Source organism: Misgurnus anguillicaudatus, chromosome 14 (genome assembly GCF_027580225.2).
Source record: "Misgurnus anguillicaudatus chromosome 14, ASM2758022v2, whole genome shotgun sequence".
Classification (NCBI taxonomy): Eukaryota; Metazoa; Chordata; class Actinopteri; order Cypriniformes; family Cobitidae; genus Misgurnus; species Misgurnus anguillicaudatus.
The window spans coordinates 2377732-2396046 of record NC_073350.2 but is presented as its reverse complement, the minus strand read 5'-3'; the positions used below and the strand labels follow the sequence as shown (position 1 = coordinate 2396046).

General features: G+C 37.3%; 1 protein-coding gene across 1 annotated transcript in view; it reads right to left on the bottom strand.

Annotated features, from left to right (window-relative positions):
* Positions 1-573: 573 nt before the first annotated feature.
* LOC129427996 (endothelin-3) overlaps positions 574-18315 on the bottom strand; it is a 56484-nt gene continuing 38742 nt past the window's right edge. The window contains exon 4 of the mRNA XM_073875733.1: positions 574-1296. Coding sequence (XP_073731834.1) covers positions 1272-1296 — 25 coding nt within the window. The 3' untranslated portion in view covers positions 574-1271. The remainder of the gene's footprint in view (positions 1297-18315) is intronic.

The following is an 18315-nucleotide window of genomic DNA, read 5'->3' as shown; positions in this document are numbered from 1 at the left end:
TCTCAAGTGGATAAGAATTTCTTCACCCTGTTCTTCAATAGGCAGAACCCCTTTCTTAACAAAGTCTTTCATGAGCTCCACCCATTCATCAAGCGTAACAGTGTCTGAAGCGTCACCTCTGAAAATTGGAGGATCCTTAACTTCCCTTTGACGCACTACTTGAATCTGGGACGTATTTAATGGGTGGTGCTGCTCAGGTATGTGTGTACTACTGTAATTAGTTTGAGCATGACTTGCTTCTGTAGCTTCTGTTCGACCGTGCAATGTCAAATGTGCAAGAATACTGTCTGCTAGTTGTAAGCCAACCTGTTGCACTATGTTACCCATCTGAGTCATTAAATCATGAGCAACGACTGGAGTCGATGCACTTATTGGGTGTGTGCTTTCAGAACTTGAGTTTACATTAACAGGGTTCTCATTAGCATTAAAAGCACCATTTGCATTGCTATCTACCCCTGCACTATTGCTGACACCCCCCATAGCAAAGCTAATGTCAGGGAAAGGAATCGGTGTCCCTAATACACCTCTGCCCCGTCCAACACTAACTGGAGTACCCACATATTGAGATCTAGCCAACTTTGTGTTTTTCATTATCAGGTAATGAAGATATACAAATCAGAAAAAATGTACAATATATACAACAAGTGCTGTTAAACTTGAGTTTTGCAAAAATACCAAGTCACTTATGAGTGTCTATTTCAGAGTCCAATCTCAGGTAACTGTATAAAGTCCCAGAAAAACCTTAAAGCTTAGCAAGTCCTGTGCAATGAAGAATGAAGACAGGCCCGCCGGTCCGGTGTTGGGCAGATCCACGACCACCTCAAATGAAGTCCTGAGTCACGGCACCAATGTGACCTTTGCCTTATTGAGCCCAACTTGTTTCACCCTTCATATCAAGACACTCACTCTCTGGACATGGATGATGTGTATTTTATTTCTTGCACTTTCTGCACACAGAGCATAACAGTGAAGAGAACTATTAAGTTGTGCTTTTGATCCCAGACCCACAGCATTTCTCTCTAGCTCTGCTGCACTTAATGCCAGTAAACATTTTTTATCAGCATTGAATGGTAATAAAACACAAAATATCTCAAAAACATTAAACATGAATTAAAGAGAGAAATATTTTAAAGAGATTTGTTTAACATCCCATAGTTTGTATTTAACAACAAAGTTAACAACACGATATAGAATATAACTAAATAAAAAGAATACATTTTTAGATGTAAAATTGATTACCTGCACACAGAGCATAACAGTGAAGAGAACTATTAAGTTGTGCTTTTGATCCCAGACCTAATCAAAATAAACCTCATTAGAAAGCACATGGAGACAGGGAACACATGGAAAGATCACAGTTTGCATCAACACCAAAATAAATGTATACAAACCAAAACACTTAAAGTGATCACTGTTACCTCTACATTGCTAATACATGTTAAACAATGTCTCATCATCAATATAAATGAATATTATTTACTTTTAGTGTGGAGCCAAACAAACACAACTCACCCACAGCATTTCTCTCTTAGCTCTGCTGCAGATTTGTTTTACCCTCACTGGGCTATAGCGCCCCCATGCAGCAAGTAAGCAACAATATCCCATTACAGCAGGATTTACTCATATGAAACACATATACAGACTGATTATCTTTTATCTCGTTACACATGCAGTCAATTAAAGTACACCAGGTTTCAAAATACTGGCTATTGTTGACATTACAAAAACTGCATAGACTTTTATGTTTCAGTTTTACAGGTATTTGCATGTAAAACATCATCAACCTATTTTACACTAAATATCTTGGTTGGGAACTGTATGTCCACATGTACAGTAATGTTCACATTCAAAAGCAGTAAAAAGCAAATCATTTTTTCCCCTTTATTGTTAACTACAGGAGGTACAGTATGATAGAACAGAAAAAGTTTTAGAGTATTGATCTTGATCATTATTGAGGAGCTTTCCTCTTCCCCCAGAGGGTCCCTTTAGAGGGACACATTTTTTTACATATGTATTACGGTATGACCTTATTGACATTTCAAGTTAGAATAGAAACAATCCAGGTAACACTTTACAATAAGGTTCATCAGTTAACATTAGTTAATGTATTAACCAACTTGAACAAACCATGAGCAATACATTTGTTACAGCATTTATTCATCTTTGTTAATGTTAGTTAATAAAAATGTAAGCTTTAATTGTTTGTTCATGTTAGTTCAAAGTGGATTAACTAATGTTAACAAGATTTTAATAAAGTATTAGTAATTGTTGAAATTAACATTAACAAAGATTATTAAATGCTGTATAAGTGCAGTTCACTATTAGTTCATGTTAACTAATGTAGCTAACTAATGTTAACTAATGAACCTTATTGTAAAGTGCCACCACAATCCATGTAAAATGCAACACTGACCAGTTGGTTTGTTGAAAGATGCATATACAGAATGAAGGCAACCGTTGACCGCCTCAAATTGGGCTGCCTTTTTCACCAGCCTCTTTTAGTGAAATCAGTGAATTTCATCACTGACCACGTTTACATGCACCTTAATAATGCGATTATAATGGGATTTTGTCAATACTGCGATTATACTTTAACTCATGTAAACGCAATAATTTTATACAAAATAATGCGATTAAGCTCATAATCGCAGTAAGTATAATCGCATTAAAAGAGGTGGCGTACGCCGTTTTTAATTGCAGTATGTGGCCTTATAAACGCTTTAATCGCATCTATACTACGCTAACTGAAGTGCGCGTGTTTTTTGTCATGCACCCTTAGCCCAAATTCGTTTTAAACTTGACATTAGAAAGTTTTACGTAAACTCTGCCAACACGACGAACTGTCAGCAGTCTGCCTTCATCCAGAAATAGCTCAAATAACACGACAGGAGTATACCATTAAGGGACATTATAACGATAATAATAACAATAAATATATTAGTGACCACATAATGATAACTTCATGCTAATTCCCTCAACGAGCGCAGCATTACCTAATATTGGATATGTCTTTTAATAAAAACTTTTTTCTGCAATTGTTTACATGTCACTGAATATGTAAATATGCTGTTCTTGTTGCATTTACACAGCGGGAAACCAGCAGATGTCTTCAACTCGCTGCATTTCGCGTAACTAAACAATGAATGTAGTAATTTGTGTAATAATATCTTACCTTTTGGCATAGTCAGTGTGGTAGAAAAAGCATTAAGTAGTGAATTTCACAGCAACTGCATCAGCGCTGGATATACCTGAGGTAATTTTATGTTATAGACCTCAGCAATGAATGAGCTTTTCTACTGCATTTTAAGTGCGCGTGCACTTCAAGTTCAAATACCGTAGATTTGATTGGCTGTCAATGGTTTATCGTTCATCATGTGCCAAAATCGCTATCATTATAGTTGTTGTGTGAACTCTGCTATTATCTTTAATAAAAAAAGATTTTTAAAACTATATTTTTATAGTTATCGTTTTATTGTGAACGTCCTTTACAGGCACTGTCATAATATTTCTGTCTTCATCATGGCACCGGATAATGAAATACATCCATAACAACGTGTTTGTCATTTAACGTAAGTAAATTAAAACAGTGGACCATATATGTGAGTTCATCATTTGTGCTCTGCATTGGGCTATGTGTAAATAATTGGAAAATAAAAACTGCATGTAAACAGGAGTGAAGAGGTTAGCTCCAGTCATGTAAACATCTTACTGAGATTAAGTCCTTACTCTGATTATTGGAAACAATTGCATTATTGGTGTACATGTAAACGAGCTCACTGACTACTGTTCTTGCAGCCCTTGGAATGCCACCACCACACATTCTTACACTTCTACATTGCCCTCTCCTGCTGGGACCCTAGCTCTTACTCTTCCTCGTCCAGACAATACCAATACAGTGTTTTTCTGTTTCCAAAAACATCACTCCTCAAAGTCCTAATTTTACTGAATAAGTGTCAATGTAATAGAAAAAAATAACCCCTGCCACTGAGTTTAAGCCAGACTGGAATCAGCTGTGGTTGGCCCAATTTACCAAAGGTTTTTATACTGTATCTAAGGTTTGGAATATTGTTTTTGCTATTGTGGGATGTTGTGTGTTAACTTTCGTAAATACTACAAAAACAATCCATAATTTTGTTGGGAGGTATAGCTTGTCTGTTAAGAAAATGTAAGCATTGTGGAAATGTGTTCACTGACCGCAATTTGTGTGAAAACAACACGAAATGTGTGAATTGTATGGCCACAGAAGACCAATGCTGTGCTAAGTGTGTTTAGAGTTTTAACTATTGAACCTTATTGTAAAGTGTTACCGACTTTATAGTATAGCAATAGGACATTACTGCAAGATAACAAACATATTCAATATTACTTCCATTTACAGTAAAAAAAGTTTTAAAAAATGCAAACAGAAACAGCCACTGAAAAATAAAGTAAAAAAGAAAATCTCATCATCTAATCTATTGCGTTTCTATTTGGCCACCTGTTCTCATTCACATGACACCTGATATCTTTTCTGGCAAGGCATCTTGGGAAGAATCCTTTGCCATGTCTTTTCCACCCCTGACAGTGTTCAGGTGTGATGTCTGGGAATGCACCATCTATTGCATCCAGGTGGGACTGGAGAAAAACCTTCCCCTTGACATGGTGGTCTCCCGTTGACTTGAGCAGACATATATCTTATTTTTTGTGTTGCTCATATTGTTTGTTTACCACACAAGATCGACCTAAAGAGGCCCTTACTCTATTGTATACCATATAGTCATGCAATTGAAAGAACCTGAGTGTGTTTCCTAGGTGGGAATCAGCTGTGATTTATATATTTGCATTGGTACAAGTTGTTGTTGTTTTTCAATCCAAATGGAATAAAATACAGGGGATATATTTATGTTTCAATTTATCATATAAACAGCTGTTAACTTTGACTATAAGTGAGGTTTAGCACATGATGTTATCTGTTTTGACATACTGTGTGAAAGCATTTGTAAATTTACATTAAAATCTATTGTTTTGGTCTTGTTTGAGCTTGTACGTAAAATAAGTTAAAGCATTTTAAATTTGTGTTAATTATATGCATTTTGTGTTAAAGCAACAAGAAATGTGTAAATAGTATAGCTTGCATAGGCGGATGTAGTGGTAACTTTGTTAAGAGTTTTGGAAACTTGTTAAAAGTATTGAAAAATCTGTCATAACAATTGTAAAAAACTGTAAATGGAATTTTTGTTTGTTTTAAATAACGAGCCAGGCTTGCAAGCAGTGTTGGGCTGCGTGTGAGAACCGCCCCCCAGCCCCCACAAACAGGCACCAGATACAATGAAAAATAAACACCTTAAACAAAGACATACGTAATCAAACAAAACAGAGTGAAAAATACATCCATTCATATCCAAATACATCCATTTACATAAATGCTCAAACAAATTCAATTCTTAAAAAGATACCCAAGGAAGGGGCCCCAGATTTTTTTCCAATTTTTTAGAAGCATCGATCCTGGAAAAGCGTATCTTTTCGAGCTTAAATGCGGCAACCATCTCAGCCATTTATGAAAACTTGGGATAGGGTGGACTTCCACTCCATCAAAATCACCCTTTAAGCTACCACCATACCGAACATAAGAGACATTTTTTGCATAATATTTGTGCGTGTACTAGGGCTGGGCGATTAATCGAAAAATAACCGAAACCGAAATTCAGAACCTCTAACCGACATTATTTTATCATGTCGGTTATTTCTGTTTTTATTCCTGTTAATACTTTCCCTTTAAAAACAAACTGCTGCGTGTGATGTTGCGTAACTCCGCCCCGTCCTGTCAGTGGCACAGCGAAACATGGAGGAGAACTCAAACACTGTTTAACTGAGCAGCAGGATCATCTAGTGCCCAAAAGAAGCACAGTAGTTTTTTTAATAAGTACTCGCGAATGTGCAGGCACCTGTGACAAAAATACGGAATGCGCGATCGGGTTTTACCGCACACACGCTCAGTTTAATCTACCGACGGGTCTCTAAGCAGCCCGGGTAATGTCATCACATCTAACTCACTCAAAACCGCGAAAAGACGCGCCCGCGTGAGTTTAATTAGACACTTCAGAGATGACGGAGAGAGAGAACGGGAGAACTTCTAGTCTACATTAACACCAAAAGCATTACAGATGAGAATAAATGTCTTAGACATCAGTGCCCAGTTAAGAAAAAATGGATTGAATACAAGAAACGTGTAAAGGATACAGTCCAAGTATGTATTTTGCCCTACTCATCTCATTACAATATGCTATCTGGATACAACTTATTATGTATGTATCTGATGTCTATAATTAGTCATGGTGGTTGTATGATTCTTTGGTTCATAACTTCCCATTCTGAAAGTTTCATCAATTGTACATAATTACATGCAACATCTGCATAGAGTTAAGTCTATTTAATATTTTTCAGTAATGCAGTTATTTTGGGAAAAATGTGAATAATTGCATTGCAGGCTGATTTAAGGTGTGCCCTAAACTTTCCAACCTTGTCAGTGAACTATGAGGCAAAAAAATAATCGTTTATTAATCATAACCGATGTCAAATGTTAGATTAACCGAGGTTTTGATTTTAGGTCAAATCGCCCAGCCCTAAGTTAAATTAATCTCCAAAATACCAGAAAGCATGGCTATGACTAATATAATAAAACCATGGTTACTTTTTCTAAGGGCTGACTAAAAAATTAAACAGAGATGACAATATAATACAAAAAACACCCATGTAAGACACTTATGCAATCGTTATTTGTATTGTATTTTAAGTGTTTTGTATGCAAACGTTATGTAGCATGTTAACTCACCGACTGTAGATACCATCGTGACTCGAGTGATCGCTTCTTTAATACATGGACGATGAAATGATGATCCAACACACATCTTTAATTTCTCAGCATTGTTGCACTTTAAACACTTTGTTCTGTGCCCGAAACTTTATAAACTTCTCCCGAATCGCTAGCTGTGTGCGCCGGATCCTTAGCATGGTGAGTTTGGCGTTGTAACGCGTCTTTGTTTTTTACATATTCAGTCCGAAGTACAAACATAGCAGGCATCTTCCGTTAAACAGTAAATAACTGGTGATCCCGATTATTTTTAAAGTTTTAAATCTGCAGACAGATGGATGCGCATCTTGCCAGAGACTCAGATAAATTCCGCCTTTGACCTTTACCACTCCCCTAGCCCCGAGAAGCCCGCTCTGGCCCAAGGAATTCGGCGGGCCAGAAAAGCCGGGCCTTAAGCCCCAACGAAGCACCAGTGAAGCACGATCATTCCCCGGAAGTGACAATGCAAACGCCACAGGCCTCGGCAAGCACTGGCACGCCCGCTTGAAGCCCGATAGTGCAAACACGGCTACTGTTTAAGTCTGACCCGCTGAGCAGCATGTCATTCAATGACACACTGTCATGTTTGGCACTTGAATCGAAAACTACTCTTATTTGGTTCGGTTTTTGAGGATGATAAATTCCGAACAGAGGCAAATACTATTTTTCTTGACATTCTTCACATTCTCATTCTCAAATACATTTTTCATTAATTCCAGGAAGTGTTTAGACAGATGCACAGACATGAAAAGAGTTCGTCGGAGAGATAAGAGTCGTCGCAGAGCCACCTCCCTGTTGTTTGGAAGACGGCGGTGGGCTTTGCAGAACGGCAGCAGAGCTACCCAGCTGTTTGTCTGATCCTTATACACCTTTTTGTCCATGATGTCCAGGAATGTTCAATCATCTACTGACAATGCTACCTTTTCATCATCAGGGTGGCTGTCAAAGACCGTGTCCCCAAGTTTTTCCATCCTCTCTTCTCGCAGTGTGTAGTCTAGCATTTAGGTTGGCAGAGATGTATAGTAACGAAGTAGAACTACTTCACTACTGTACTTAAGTACTAAAAGACAGTATCTGTACTCTACTGGAGTATTATTTTTTTCTCCTACTTCCACTTTTACTTCAGTACATATTTTCGATGAGTTTAATACTTTTACTCCGATACATTTTTTATGTGCTGCATAGTTACTTGTTACACTCAAATGTTATGAATCATTCCAAACCCACATTATCACTGCCGGAGCGGTGATACACATTAGGAACACACACAGATCGTGGTCTAAACCAATCGGAGAAAGTGAAGGGCGGACCCCTCCCTCCCTCTCACTCACAAATATGAGCCGGGGTTGTGGACAAATGTGAAGCGAAGAGAGAACCAAAGTGCTCGAGAGACAGAGAGAGAGAGAGAGAATGCGCGAGAAAGGGCGAGTGTGCGCGAAAGAAGGAAACCTAAATACATTGAAACACCTTTTACATTTACCTATTACCATTATATCGACTAATATTTCATGAATTCTGAATTCTCTATCTCCATATCAGTTAAATTAATCTGAATTATATGAACATTCATGTCCTTGTACTCCTGCTACAGCCAAAGGAATTGTGAGTGTCCTTTAGCTTAAACATTTGAAATAATATAAACAATATTATATTCAAACTTTTGACTGTTTTCTTTAATAACTACATTACACAATACTTGTACTTTTACTTTCAGTACTTGAGTAGTATATTTTTAAAGAAACTTCTTGCAATACTTAAGTACAAAACATGTTTAATACTTTACTACTTCCACTCAAGTACTGTGCTTAAAGAGCACTTCAACTTCTACTCAAGTCACTTTTTTTGATAGAGCACTTGTACTTTTACTCAAGTCTGGGTCCCTAGTACTTTATACATCTCTGTAGGTTGGTGAGCGTTTTTTTCTCTTAGGTGTCTCTTTCACATTTGTTAGGACACGGACTTAACATGGTTGTCCTCCCATTAGTCAGCGTGTGTGTCTTGTACACCCTGACGTTAGGTGGTTTGTGAGTCCGGTCCAGGCAAACATCTCCTACGATTACCCACCTGAGGTCTAGACGTTTTGCGTAGTGGTCTTTATGATCTCCATTATACTGCTGCCTCACTTTATGTACTCTTAAAATTTCTCTTCCAAGCAGGATAAGGATCAGAGCATTTTCATTGAGTGGTGGTATTTTATCTGCCAAATGTCTCAGGTGAGGAAAGTAGCGGGCTATTTCAGGTGTTGGGATTTCAGTTCGATTGTCTGGGATCATATCACACTCAATATGGGTTGGTAATTTGATCTTCACCTTTCCATCATGTGATTCCACCACAAAGTTTGTTGCACTCCTTCCTGAGGTTTCCATAACACCGGAGGAGGTCTTCAATGTATAGGGAGACACCTTTTCACAGAGGCCTTTTCGGCTCGCTCTTGCTCTGAGGGCTGCTGAGCTTGTTGTTGATGATTTGTTACTCGATTGGGCTATGGAACTAATCTTCACTGACCGAAGCGTTTGTTCGGTGTTACTCTGATCATCCATCCTGGTGTTAGGTTTTTTACCACATTTTTAACCTGTCAGTTGAATCTGGAATTTTCCCCAATGATTTTAAGAAGGCAAAAGTAGTTCCCATATTTAAAAAAGGGAACAGCCACGATCCTGGAAATTATAGACCGGTGTCCATTCTGTGTACTGTCTCGAAAATTTTTGAAAAATTAGTGAATGATCAATTTAATGAATACATGAACCAAAATAATTTAATGTATAAATTCCAATCTGGTTTTAGGAAGTCATATTCTACCGAAGCATGCTTACTTTACTTATCAGACACCATACGCAGGGAAATAGATAGTGGAAATCTCTGCGGAATCGTGTTATTGGATTTACACAAGGCTTTCGACACGGTAAATCATGACAGATTGATAGCTAAACTTGAGGCCTTGGGAGCAGACAACTCAACCTGTAGGTGGTTTAGTATGGGGAGCCAATTCTGCCATATTCATAAATAAATAAATACATAAATAAATATACAAGGAAATGTAAAAAAACAAAAATACAGAAATAAATAAAGAAATATATATACATGGAAATGTAAAAAAACAAAAATAAATGAGTATTTATACCTGTATTTCTTTATTTATGTATAATTGTATTTTTCACACTATTATTTATTTATTTATTCATTTATTTATACATTTATTTATTTTTACTTTTATTTATTTTCACATTTATTTATGTATAAATGTATTTATGTCTACACGTATTTATTTATATATTTATATATTTCTATATATATTTATTTCCACATTTATTTGTTTGTACATTTGTTTGTTTCTTCTTTTCTTCGTCGGTGTGCTGGTGGGGGGGGCGTGTTTTACCTCAGACTTAGCAATCGATCTCTGAGTGCCAGTGCTGAAGCTTTGAGGCCACAGTGACACCTGGTGGTGTGACAAAGCGAACGCAGTTGCATATGGAGTGAATGACTTGGAGATGTGCAATATCCAAAACCTTATTTCAAGTTTTAAATCATTTTGTGTCACCATAACTGTGTATATATAGGGTCACTATACATAGCATACGTAACTGTACTCAGGACATGGCCGTAAATCGCCATCTGGTCGTGATTTCTAAAATGTCTTGGCACACATCAATATCAAAATGCACGTTATCAACATATCTGATGACAGACCCTTGGAAGTGGACACTTTAATATGGAAACGCGTGAAATTATGCACCATCAATAACATCCAAATGCAAATGCCCTGGATGGGGGCCGATCAGAGCCTGAGGCCCGCCCACCAGCAGCACAGAACGCGGAGGGAAACAGCGCAAGCAAGCATATTGACCAATGGCTCGTTTGAAACGCGCCGCCTGCACACACTTTACATTGGCGTTTGCTAATTTTGCAATGCACAACATGTGACAATTTGAATGCTTAATGCACCTCTTAATCACAAGTCATCAAGTGGAATCAGCTGTTCGGGATAAAATCTAACAAAGGGTGATCGTGCAAACACAGCGAGACATGGACAACGCCATGCAGGCGATCCAAACCACGGCGAGGCGACGCGCGACCGAGCCGCCAAGAAAAGCAGACGACAGACCGAAAACGAAGCAATGACTACAAGATCCCATGGCACTGCCGCTGCGCAGAAGCATCATGTCCTTTCAAACCCTTGTCAGATTTTGAGTTTACTGTTTTTTTTTTTTAAATGAAACGTCCAAAAGACAACGCCGACAGCAACAGAAACAAACCCCTCCACCGCGGCCACACCTCTCCATACAAATAGATTTCCAAACTTTATATGCATCACCATATATAGCTTATGTCAAGACATAAGCCTACAGAAAGCCGCCTCGTGGCATACAATACAATGCACAGCCCATCTCCACAAGGCCACTGCATAGGAAATTGCCATTCAACCCCGCCGAAAAAAGCAACAAAACCATCACAGAAATTCCCAATGGCTTCCACCAAAATACCCACCATTAGCTTTTACCCTAAAAACCATCACAAAATTCCTTTTTGTAGTGTGTTTTGGGACATATTCCATTAGGATTTAATGGCCCCACCAGTAGAACCCAACACATACCAGTACAGACAAACAGAGACCCATAGATACCTTAATAGTTTCCAATACAACCAATCAAATTTCCATTAAACCAATAACCAATAAATCCAATAGAATTTCTGTGATGGTGTATGTTGCTTTTTTTAGCAGGGAGTGCAATTATAGCATATAAAAACATGAGATTAATGCTTTAATTATATATCATTTAAAAAAATAGAAATGATGGAATCAATGAAATTATATGTTTAATATCAAACTAAAATAGCCACTAGGTGGCGGTAAGTCACTGTCTCAACGAGTAAGTTCGATCAATTCAGCCGATTCATTTGAATTCTGATTCATTCAATATCACCACGTGTTGCTTGGAGGCTGCATTGGCGATTGTTATATGTTATTGTCAAAACTGATATTATCTGGAAATAACATATTCTTCCAAAACAAAGTCACTACAACCAATCTCACCAAATATGGCACATACAAAATTTTGTGTATAATTAAAACCTCTCATAAAATGTTCACAACACAATTCTAGATTTTTTAATACTATGTGGAGCATTGAGATCTATAGACGACAGCAATAACCTTCTTTTTGCCTTTTTTAATGATTTTTACATGCTCCCTTTATTATTCTGTGCAAATGTGCACGAACAATATTTCATATTTTTCTATGATGACTAATGATGTGTTTTAAAATATTGAGAAGGGAATTTCCCTTGGCAGATGATGGTGCAATGTGGAAATGAGGAGAAAATAGCTTTTATTGTAAAAAGGTTAAAGAAACAACCCAGCAGGCATATGACCGACCTTCAACATTGAAATTTGGTTGAAATAACGTCAATTGTTTGTTCAACTTGAAACAATGGTGAATGGTAAACAGTTGAAAAAGGTTAATAAAATGCTTAAAAATCAACGTTGATAAGTTGGTTGAAATAACGTCAGTTGTTGGTTCAACGTTGATACAACATGAAATAACGAAATAACGTCAATTGTTTGTTCAACTTGAAACAATGGTGAATGGTAAACAGTTGAAAAAGGTTAATAAAATGCTTAAAAATCAACGTGGAAATTTGGTTGAAATAACGTCAGTTGTTGGTTCAACGTTGATACAACATGAAACAACGTTGAAACAATAGGGAAGTAAACGGTTGCAAATGGGCAATAAAATAATGTTTCATGACATTGTAATTTGTGAATAATTCAGAAAAAAATAAAAACTAATTTTATAAAACTGATGAAAATACTAATATTTAAAAATGTAACAAGTAATTGAATATACAGGTAGCGAGGTAATCTCGCGAGATTAAACAAGAATGGACTGTTTTGACGGCTGTCTGCGAGATCTTGCGTATCACATGAGAAAGCTTCGGAGAAAGAAGAGGTAAGGAAATATAAAGTCAATAGGTCAATGTTTAAAACGCATAACTTTATTTTATTCACAAAGTGTTATGACAAAAAGCACGATGCCAATTCGTTTATTTTTTTTGTTAGTTGGGAATGTATCCGTTATAGTGGTTAATTTGCTAGTCCACGGGATGTACCCCCCGAAATTGGACTTCGTTAATATGAATATTAATCAAGTAATATGATATCTGTTGTTATCAACTTAACCACTTGGTTGTTTTTACTTTAAAAAAGCAACTATAAATGTAAGTGCTTTTTTGGGCAACTTCGGTGGAAAAGTGTTAATATCGTAGTTCAGTCAGTGCATACTGTAACGTTATATCCGAGAGGTCTTACAGGCACCACAGACACCTATCAGCCTTTTGTAAGGAGGAGCAGCTCGATGAGTGCGGTCAGTTAATGCTCCTTGCTCTCTCAAATTCATGTTACTGATTAAGTGTTTAAACTTAGATGAGATGTTGGTGTTTTATGGCTCACGAATTCGCAATAACGGATACATTTAGCAATTCGTGTTAATGACATTAATCTAAACTTATTGATGACGTTATACAATGGGGGTCGAATCCAACATTAATCATGTGGAGGTTTTTTCACATGTTACATTACGTTTATGCTCGAACCTGCGTTGCCTCGCGCTGTATCCATGATTTAAAGCGGCATGAAACACTTCCCTACTAGAAAATCCAGCAAAGACCAGCATAAGCTGGTAGCTGGCCTTAGCTGGTTTAAGGTGCAGGAGCTGGTTTAAGATGGTCCTCCTAGCCTGGAAAAGTGTTTAAGCTGGTGGGTCAGCTGGTCTTTCATCTGACCAGCTAAGTCCAGCTAGACCAGCTTAAAATGGGACCAAAACACAGCTAGACCAGCCTGCGACACCAGCAATACCAACTAAAACCAAGCTGGGAGACCAGCTAAAACCAGTTCACCAGCTTATGCTGGTCTTAGCTGGATTTTTCAGTAGGGTTAACTGCTTTGTATGAAAAGGTGAAGTTGTGTAAGTTGGCAGGTTCTATTCGAATTGAAATTAACTGTAATGGTGTAATTCTGCTCACTTCTCTTTTTGAATAATTAGCACGTTTTAATGGAAATCGAAAATATTTGTAGACAAATGTGCTCTTGTTTTCAGTATATTTTATAACTCTTTTGTAATGTTTTCGTTATCAGAAACCTTCAATTTAGAAAAGTGATGGTGATCTTGTCAATGCTGAGATTTTCATGCATCAACAGCCACTACATCTGGATCAGGTAATGTTGTGTTAACCCTGCTATTTTCCAGTAATCACTTAAATGCAGTATGCAAGTGTATGCATTCATGTTCTGATAAAGGTCATTTATAGAATTCATTTCCAATATTGCACTAATTTTACTAATTTTATATTTTGTCAGGATTGAACAAGAAACAGACAGCAAGGGTTGTCAGGTCAGAAACAGAATGACACACAAACACAAGAAACTTCACAGGTGAGAAGTGAGAGTGGCTTTATAAAAACACCTGCTACTTGTTTCTCAGGACTGGTTTATCATTGTCATTAGGAAAATAATTTAGGATACAATGGTTACTTTTCAGCACAGCAATTAATTTATTTTGTATGCCACTATTACTATTACAGTATGTAGGCCTACATATTTCAAACCCTTTGTTTTCAGTATACAGAGACAAAAGTTAAAGGTGCTCTAAGCGAATTCATGTGTTTTAGAACATACACATTTTTTGTTACATACAGCAAACATCTCCTCACTATCTGCTTGCTGCCTGTCCGCTGATGAAACTGTAAAAAAATGCGATCTCTGTAGACAGCCCAGCCCCCACAAACTGCAATATAAACACAGTGGCCAAACCTAGCACCACAAAACAAAACAAAGTGTTCCAGCCAATAAACGACAAGAAGGATTTGGGGGTGGGGGTTGGGCATGTTCATGAAAGCACGGAAGGGAGGGAGAGGAGTTAGCTATGCTCCGTTAGTTTGAAAACAGTTCAAACATCAACAATAAATGACGTCTCGCAGATTCGCTTAGAACACCATTAATTCATAGTTCATAGTGGATGTTGATGCAAGTTTTAAAGAGGCTTCATGTTGACAGAAAAAAATGGGTCTTTGTGGTGGTGTACATAACAGCATTTTTTCCCCTATCTTTATGTATTATGGCTTTAATCATAATTTTTTTTATTATTGCTATGTCCATGAGCTACCACCCACCCTTGTACTGCACCACCAAGCTACCATTTAGTAATAAAAATCAGTAATTTACCATTTCTTTTTGTGAAGACCGATCTTTCTGTTTACTTTTGTCATCAAAAGGATCCTGAATGCGGCTGCAATTAAAGACATTTTTTACGTAGCGCGAGCATTTTTACAACCTGTTGCTCATGTGCAGAGTGCAGATTTGTATGTCTCTCTTTGCCTTTACAGAGATATGCGTATTTTCTATGAAGATGCGCTCCGGTAAACAGCGCGAGGCGTCTTCACATCCCCATCAAAGAGCGTATACAACACATATCTATCACGGACAATTGCATCCTCATGCCAAAAGTTTCTTATTTGCATGCGTCTTAAAGTTTTGAGCGCTTAAACTTTTATTTTCCTCACAGCTGCTTTTCTGCATTCAGCCGCCGCCCACACACAGCAGCCCGTCATCAGTGCACGTGAACAGAGCGATCTCTCTCTCACGTCTTGTTGCAGTAACCTAATTCATCTCTCAATAAAATCACTCTCTGCTCTTGACTAAAGAATTTTTATACTTCATACGAATGCGTGTATATTTAATTAATACAGTAAAGTCTGTGAAGTGTTTTATTTTCAGTACTTTTAGGAGATATAAGCCTTTTTTATTTCACAATTTATGTTTTCTTTTTTAAAGGAGCTATGACTTGTTTTTTATTTTATTATGTGTTTTTAATTGTAGGCAGATCACCATGCAATTTGAAGAAGTGTGATAAAATACACAGTGTGATAAAGTCGTGTGTCTTTCCAGATGCCCAAATCATTCCCCCTTGAAAGGTAATGAAGTAATAGTGTCATGACAAAAATGGAAACATTCTTAATTTCTTTAAAAGTTGTACTTTGGCCACAGTTTTCTTCTAACCAAAACATTACATTTATGTTTCTGTACTAATGAAATATGTTTTTCTTTTTCTGAACTTTATCAAATGCAATGGTCGCTAAGATGAGCCTGAAGAGGAGATTTGGGAAGATGATGTTTCATAAGTCTTTGTTTTGCCAGATCACCAGTGGTAAGCTTGTAAAACTTATATTAAAAATAGGATTAGAACATCTCCTAATCAAGTTTTTGATCAGGTCGGGATTGTTTGAAGCGAGTTTGAAGTCTCACACAGACAGTCCAGAGGTTCTGAAGTGCACGTAGGAGTTTTCCTTTACTCAAAACATGTTCTGAGGGCAGAAAGAATATGATTGGTGCACAAAAACGACCGATCAAAATGCTCGTTACTGGTTTAAGCCCTCAGCGGAGCCTTCAAGGCAGCTTCTGCAGTGAAGCAGTTCGAGCTCACCGTTGGTAAGATGGGTAGCGCAGATATGGTAAGATAGGAATGAGAATGTTTCGAGCATTTAAGTGACGTGTTTCCGTGTTTTCACGTGTCCGTGAAACTGGCACGAAAAAGAAAGTTGTGCCACGTACATGTGAAAACACGGAAACACATCACTTAAATGTTCGAAACATTTCGAGCTGAATTCAAAAACAGTCTCATTCCTATCTCACCATATCTGCGCTACTCATCTGACCAACGGTGAGCTCGAACTGCTTTACTGCAGAAGCTGCCTTGAAGGCTCCGCTACTTCTGGCATCCATCTAAGCTTTCATTGGTAAGGGACTGCACAAGAGGCTGTTTGATCTACACATAAAGCAACCAGTCAATATTTTTGTTTTGTTAAGCATCTCATTTGGGGGTGTTGAAAATATAAGGTCGATATCACTTAAGCATTCAGTATTGAATTCATTTGTAACCAAATTGATCAGAAGCACCATTCACTACCATAGTATTCTTTTATCCTACCATGTAAGTCAATGGTGCTTCCGGTCAGTTTGGTTACAGACATTCCTCAAAAAATCTTCTTGTTCATCAGGACCCTTTAAGGTGTAGAAACATCTCAGCAGAGGTGGGTAGTAACGAATTACATTTACTTCGTTACATTTACTTGAGTATTTTTTTGGGGTAACTAGTACTTTTAGAGTAAATTTAAGGATGGGTACTTTTTACTCTTACTCAAGTACATTTCTAATGAAAAAACTGTACTTTTACTTCGCTACATTCGGTGGCGTTACTACGCTACTTTCAAATGGTAATTATTAATGAATATATTTTGTTTTTTAAGTTTATATGGCTTGTTCGAAACTCTCGCGAGACGTTAGAGAGGCAGCGTGCGTTGCGAGGGGTGGCTACGTTCCTTTAGCGCGCCTAGATGAAAGGAGATGACTGAGGATGACCTATGCAAGCTATCGGAGGCAGATCACGCGTTGCCTCAAGTTTGGTCTATGTTTACACTACAAAAGGTCAAAAAGAATAGTTTCATAATGCAATGTATGCTTTGTGCACCAAAACGAACTGACATCTCAGCGTACAGGAATTCAAACTCCAACATGAAACAACACGGCGGTAGGTGTCACTTTCTGCAGTGCCTTATTATAATATTATTTCACGCACTGTTTTTGTCATATGCGCTCTTGTGCAAGCAATGAAAATTACTCTAACCTTACAAACAACACACGTTCACATCTGCACATTTCCATATCATTTCCTCATAAAACTAAACAAATTGAACAGCATGTTAAGTCTTGCATTAATAATACGCGAGAACCGGGGCAAAAGTAACGTTTGACGAAAGTAACAAAGCGATTTTCTCAGAGGACTGATAACATTTGCATCCCAAACTATGACAGCATCTTTGCAACCCTTGACAGAGCTGACAAATATCGCGTTATTTACTCACAATTTTCCGCGTGTAGATCCAGAAAGGTGTTTTCAACCATAAGTAAATTCCAAAAGCGGTCATTGTTTTCTTATAACGCGTTATGTTTCTCGTTTCATCAATCTTCAGGTTATTTAGTGCTCTAACACATCCTGAAGTTTGACTTCTCAAGAGTTTTTCAAAATAAAAGTAAATCGGGTTTACATGTGAGGAGATCCTGTCGGGATGAAAGTAACACTTACTTTTGTACCATTTATATTATTCTAATTTTATTTAATTTAATTTTCATAGTGTTCAAACTGTTGAATTTAAGTTTGTACTGTTGGTTGCTTTTGAAACATTTGACAAAACTGAAATTTAAAATGAAAATATAATTTCATTATTTTTTACAAAGATAAATTACAAAATATGTTTGCAGTTACATATTAAATAGGTCATAGTCATGTATAGTTAATAAAAACAAGTGTAACACGAAATCTACATTGTTTTGTTGTGTTAAAAAAAGTAACAATTCACCACTTATGTTCAAAGTGAAATTATACTAGTCATTTTACATTTGTTCAAAATTCCACCTGGTATTGATAGACCACACT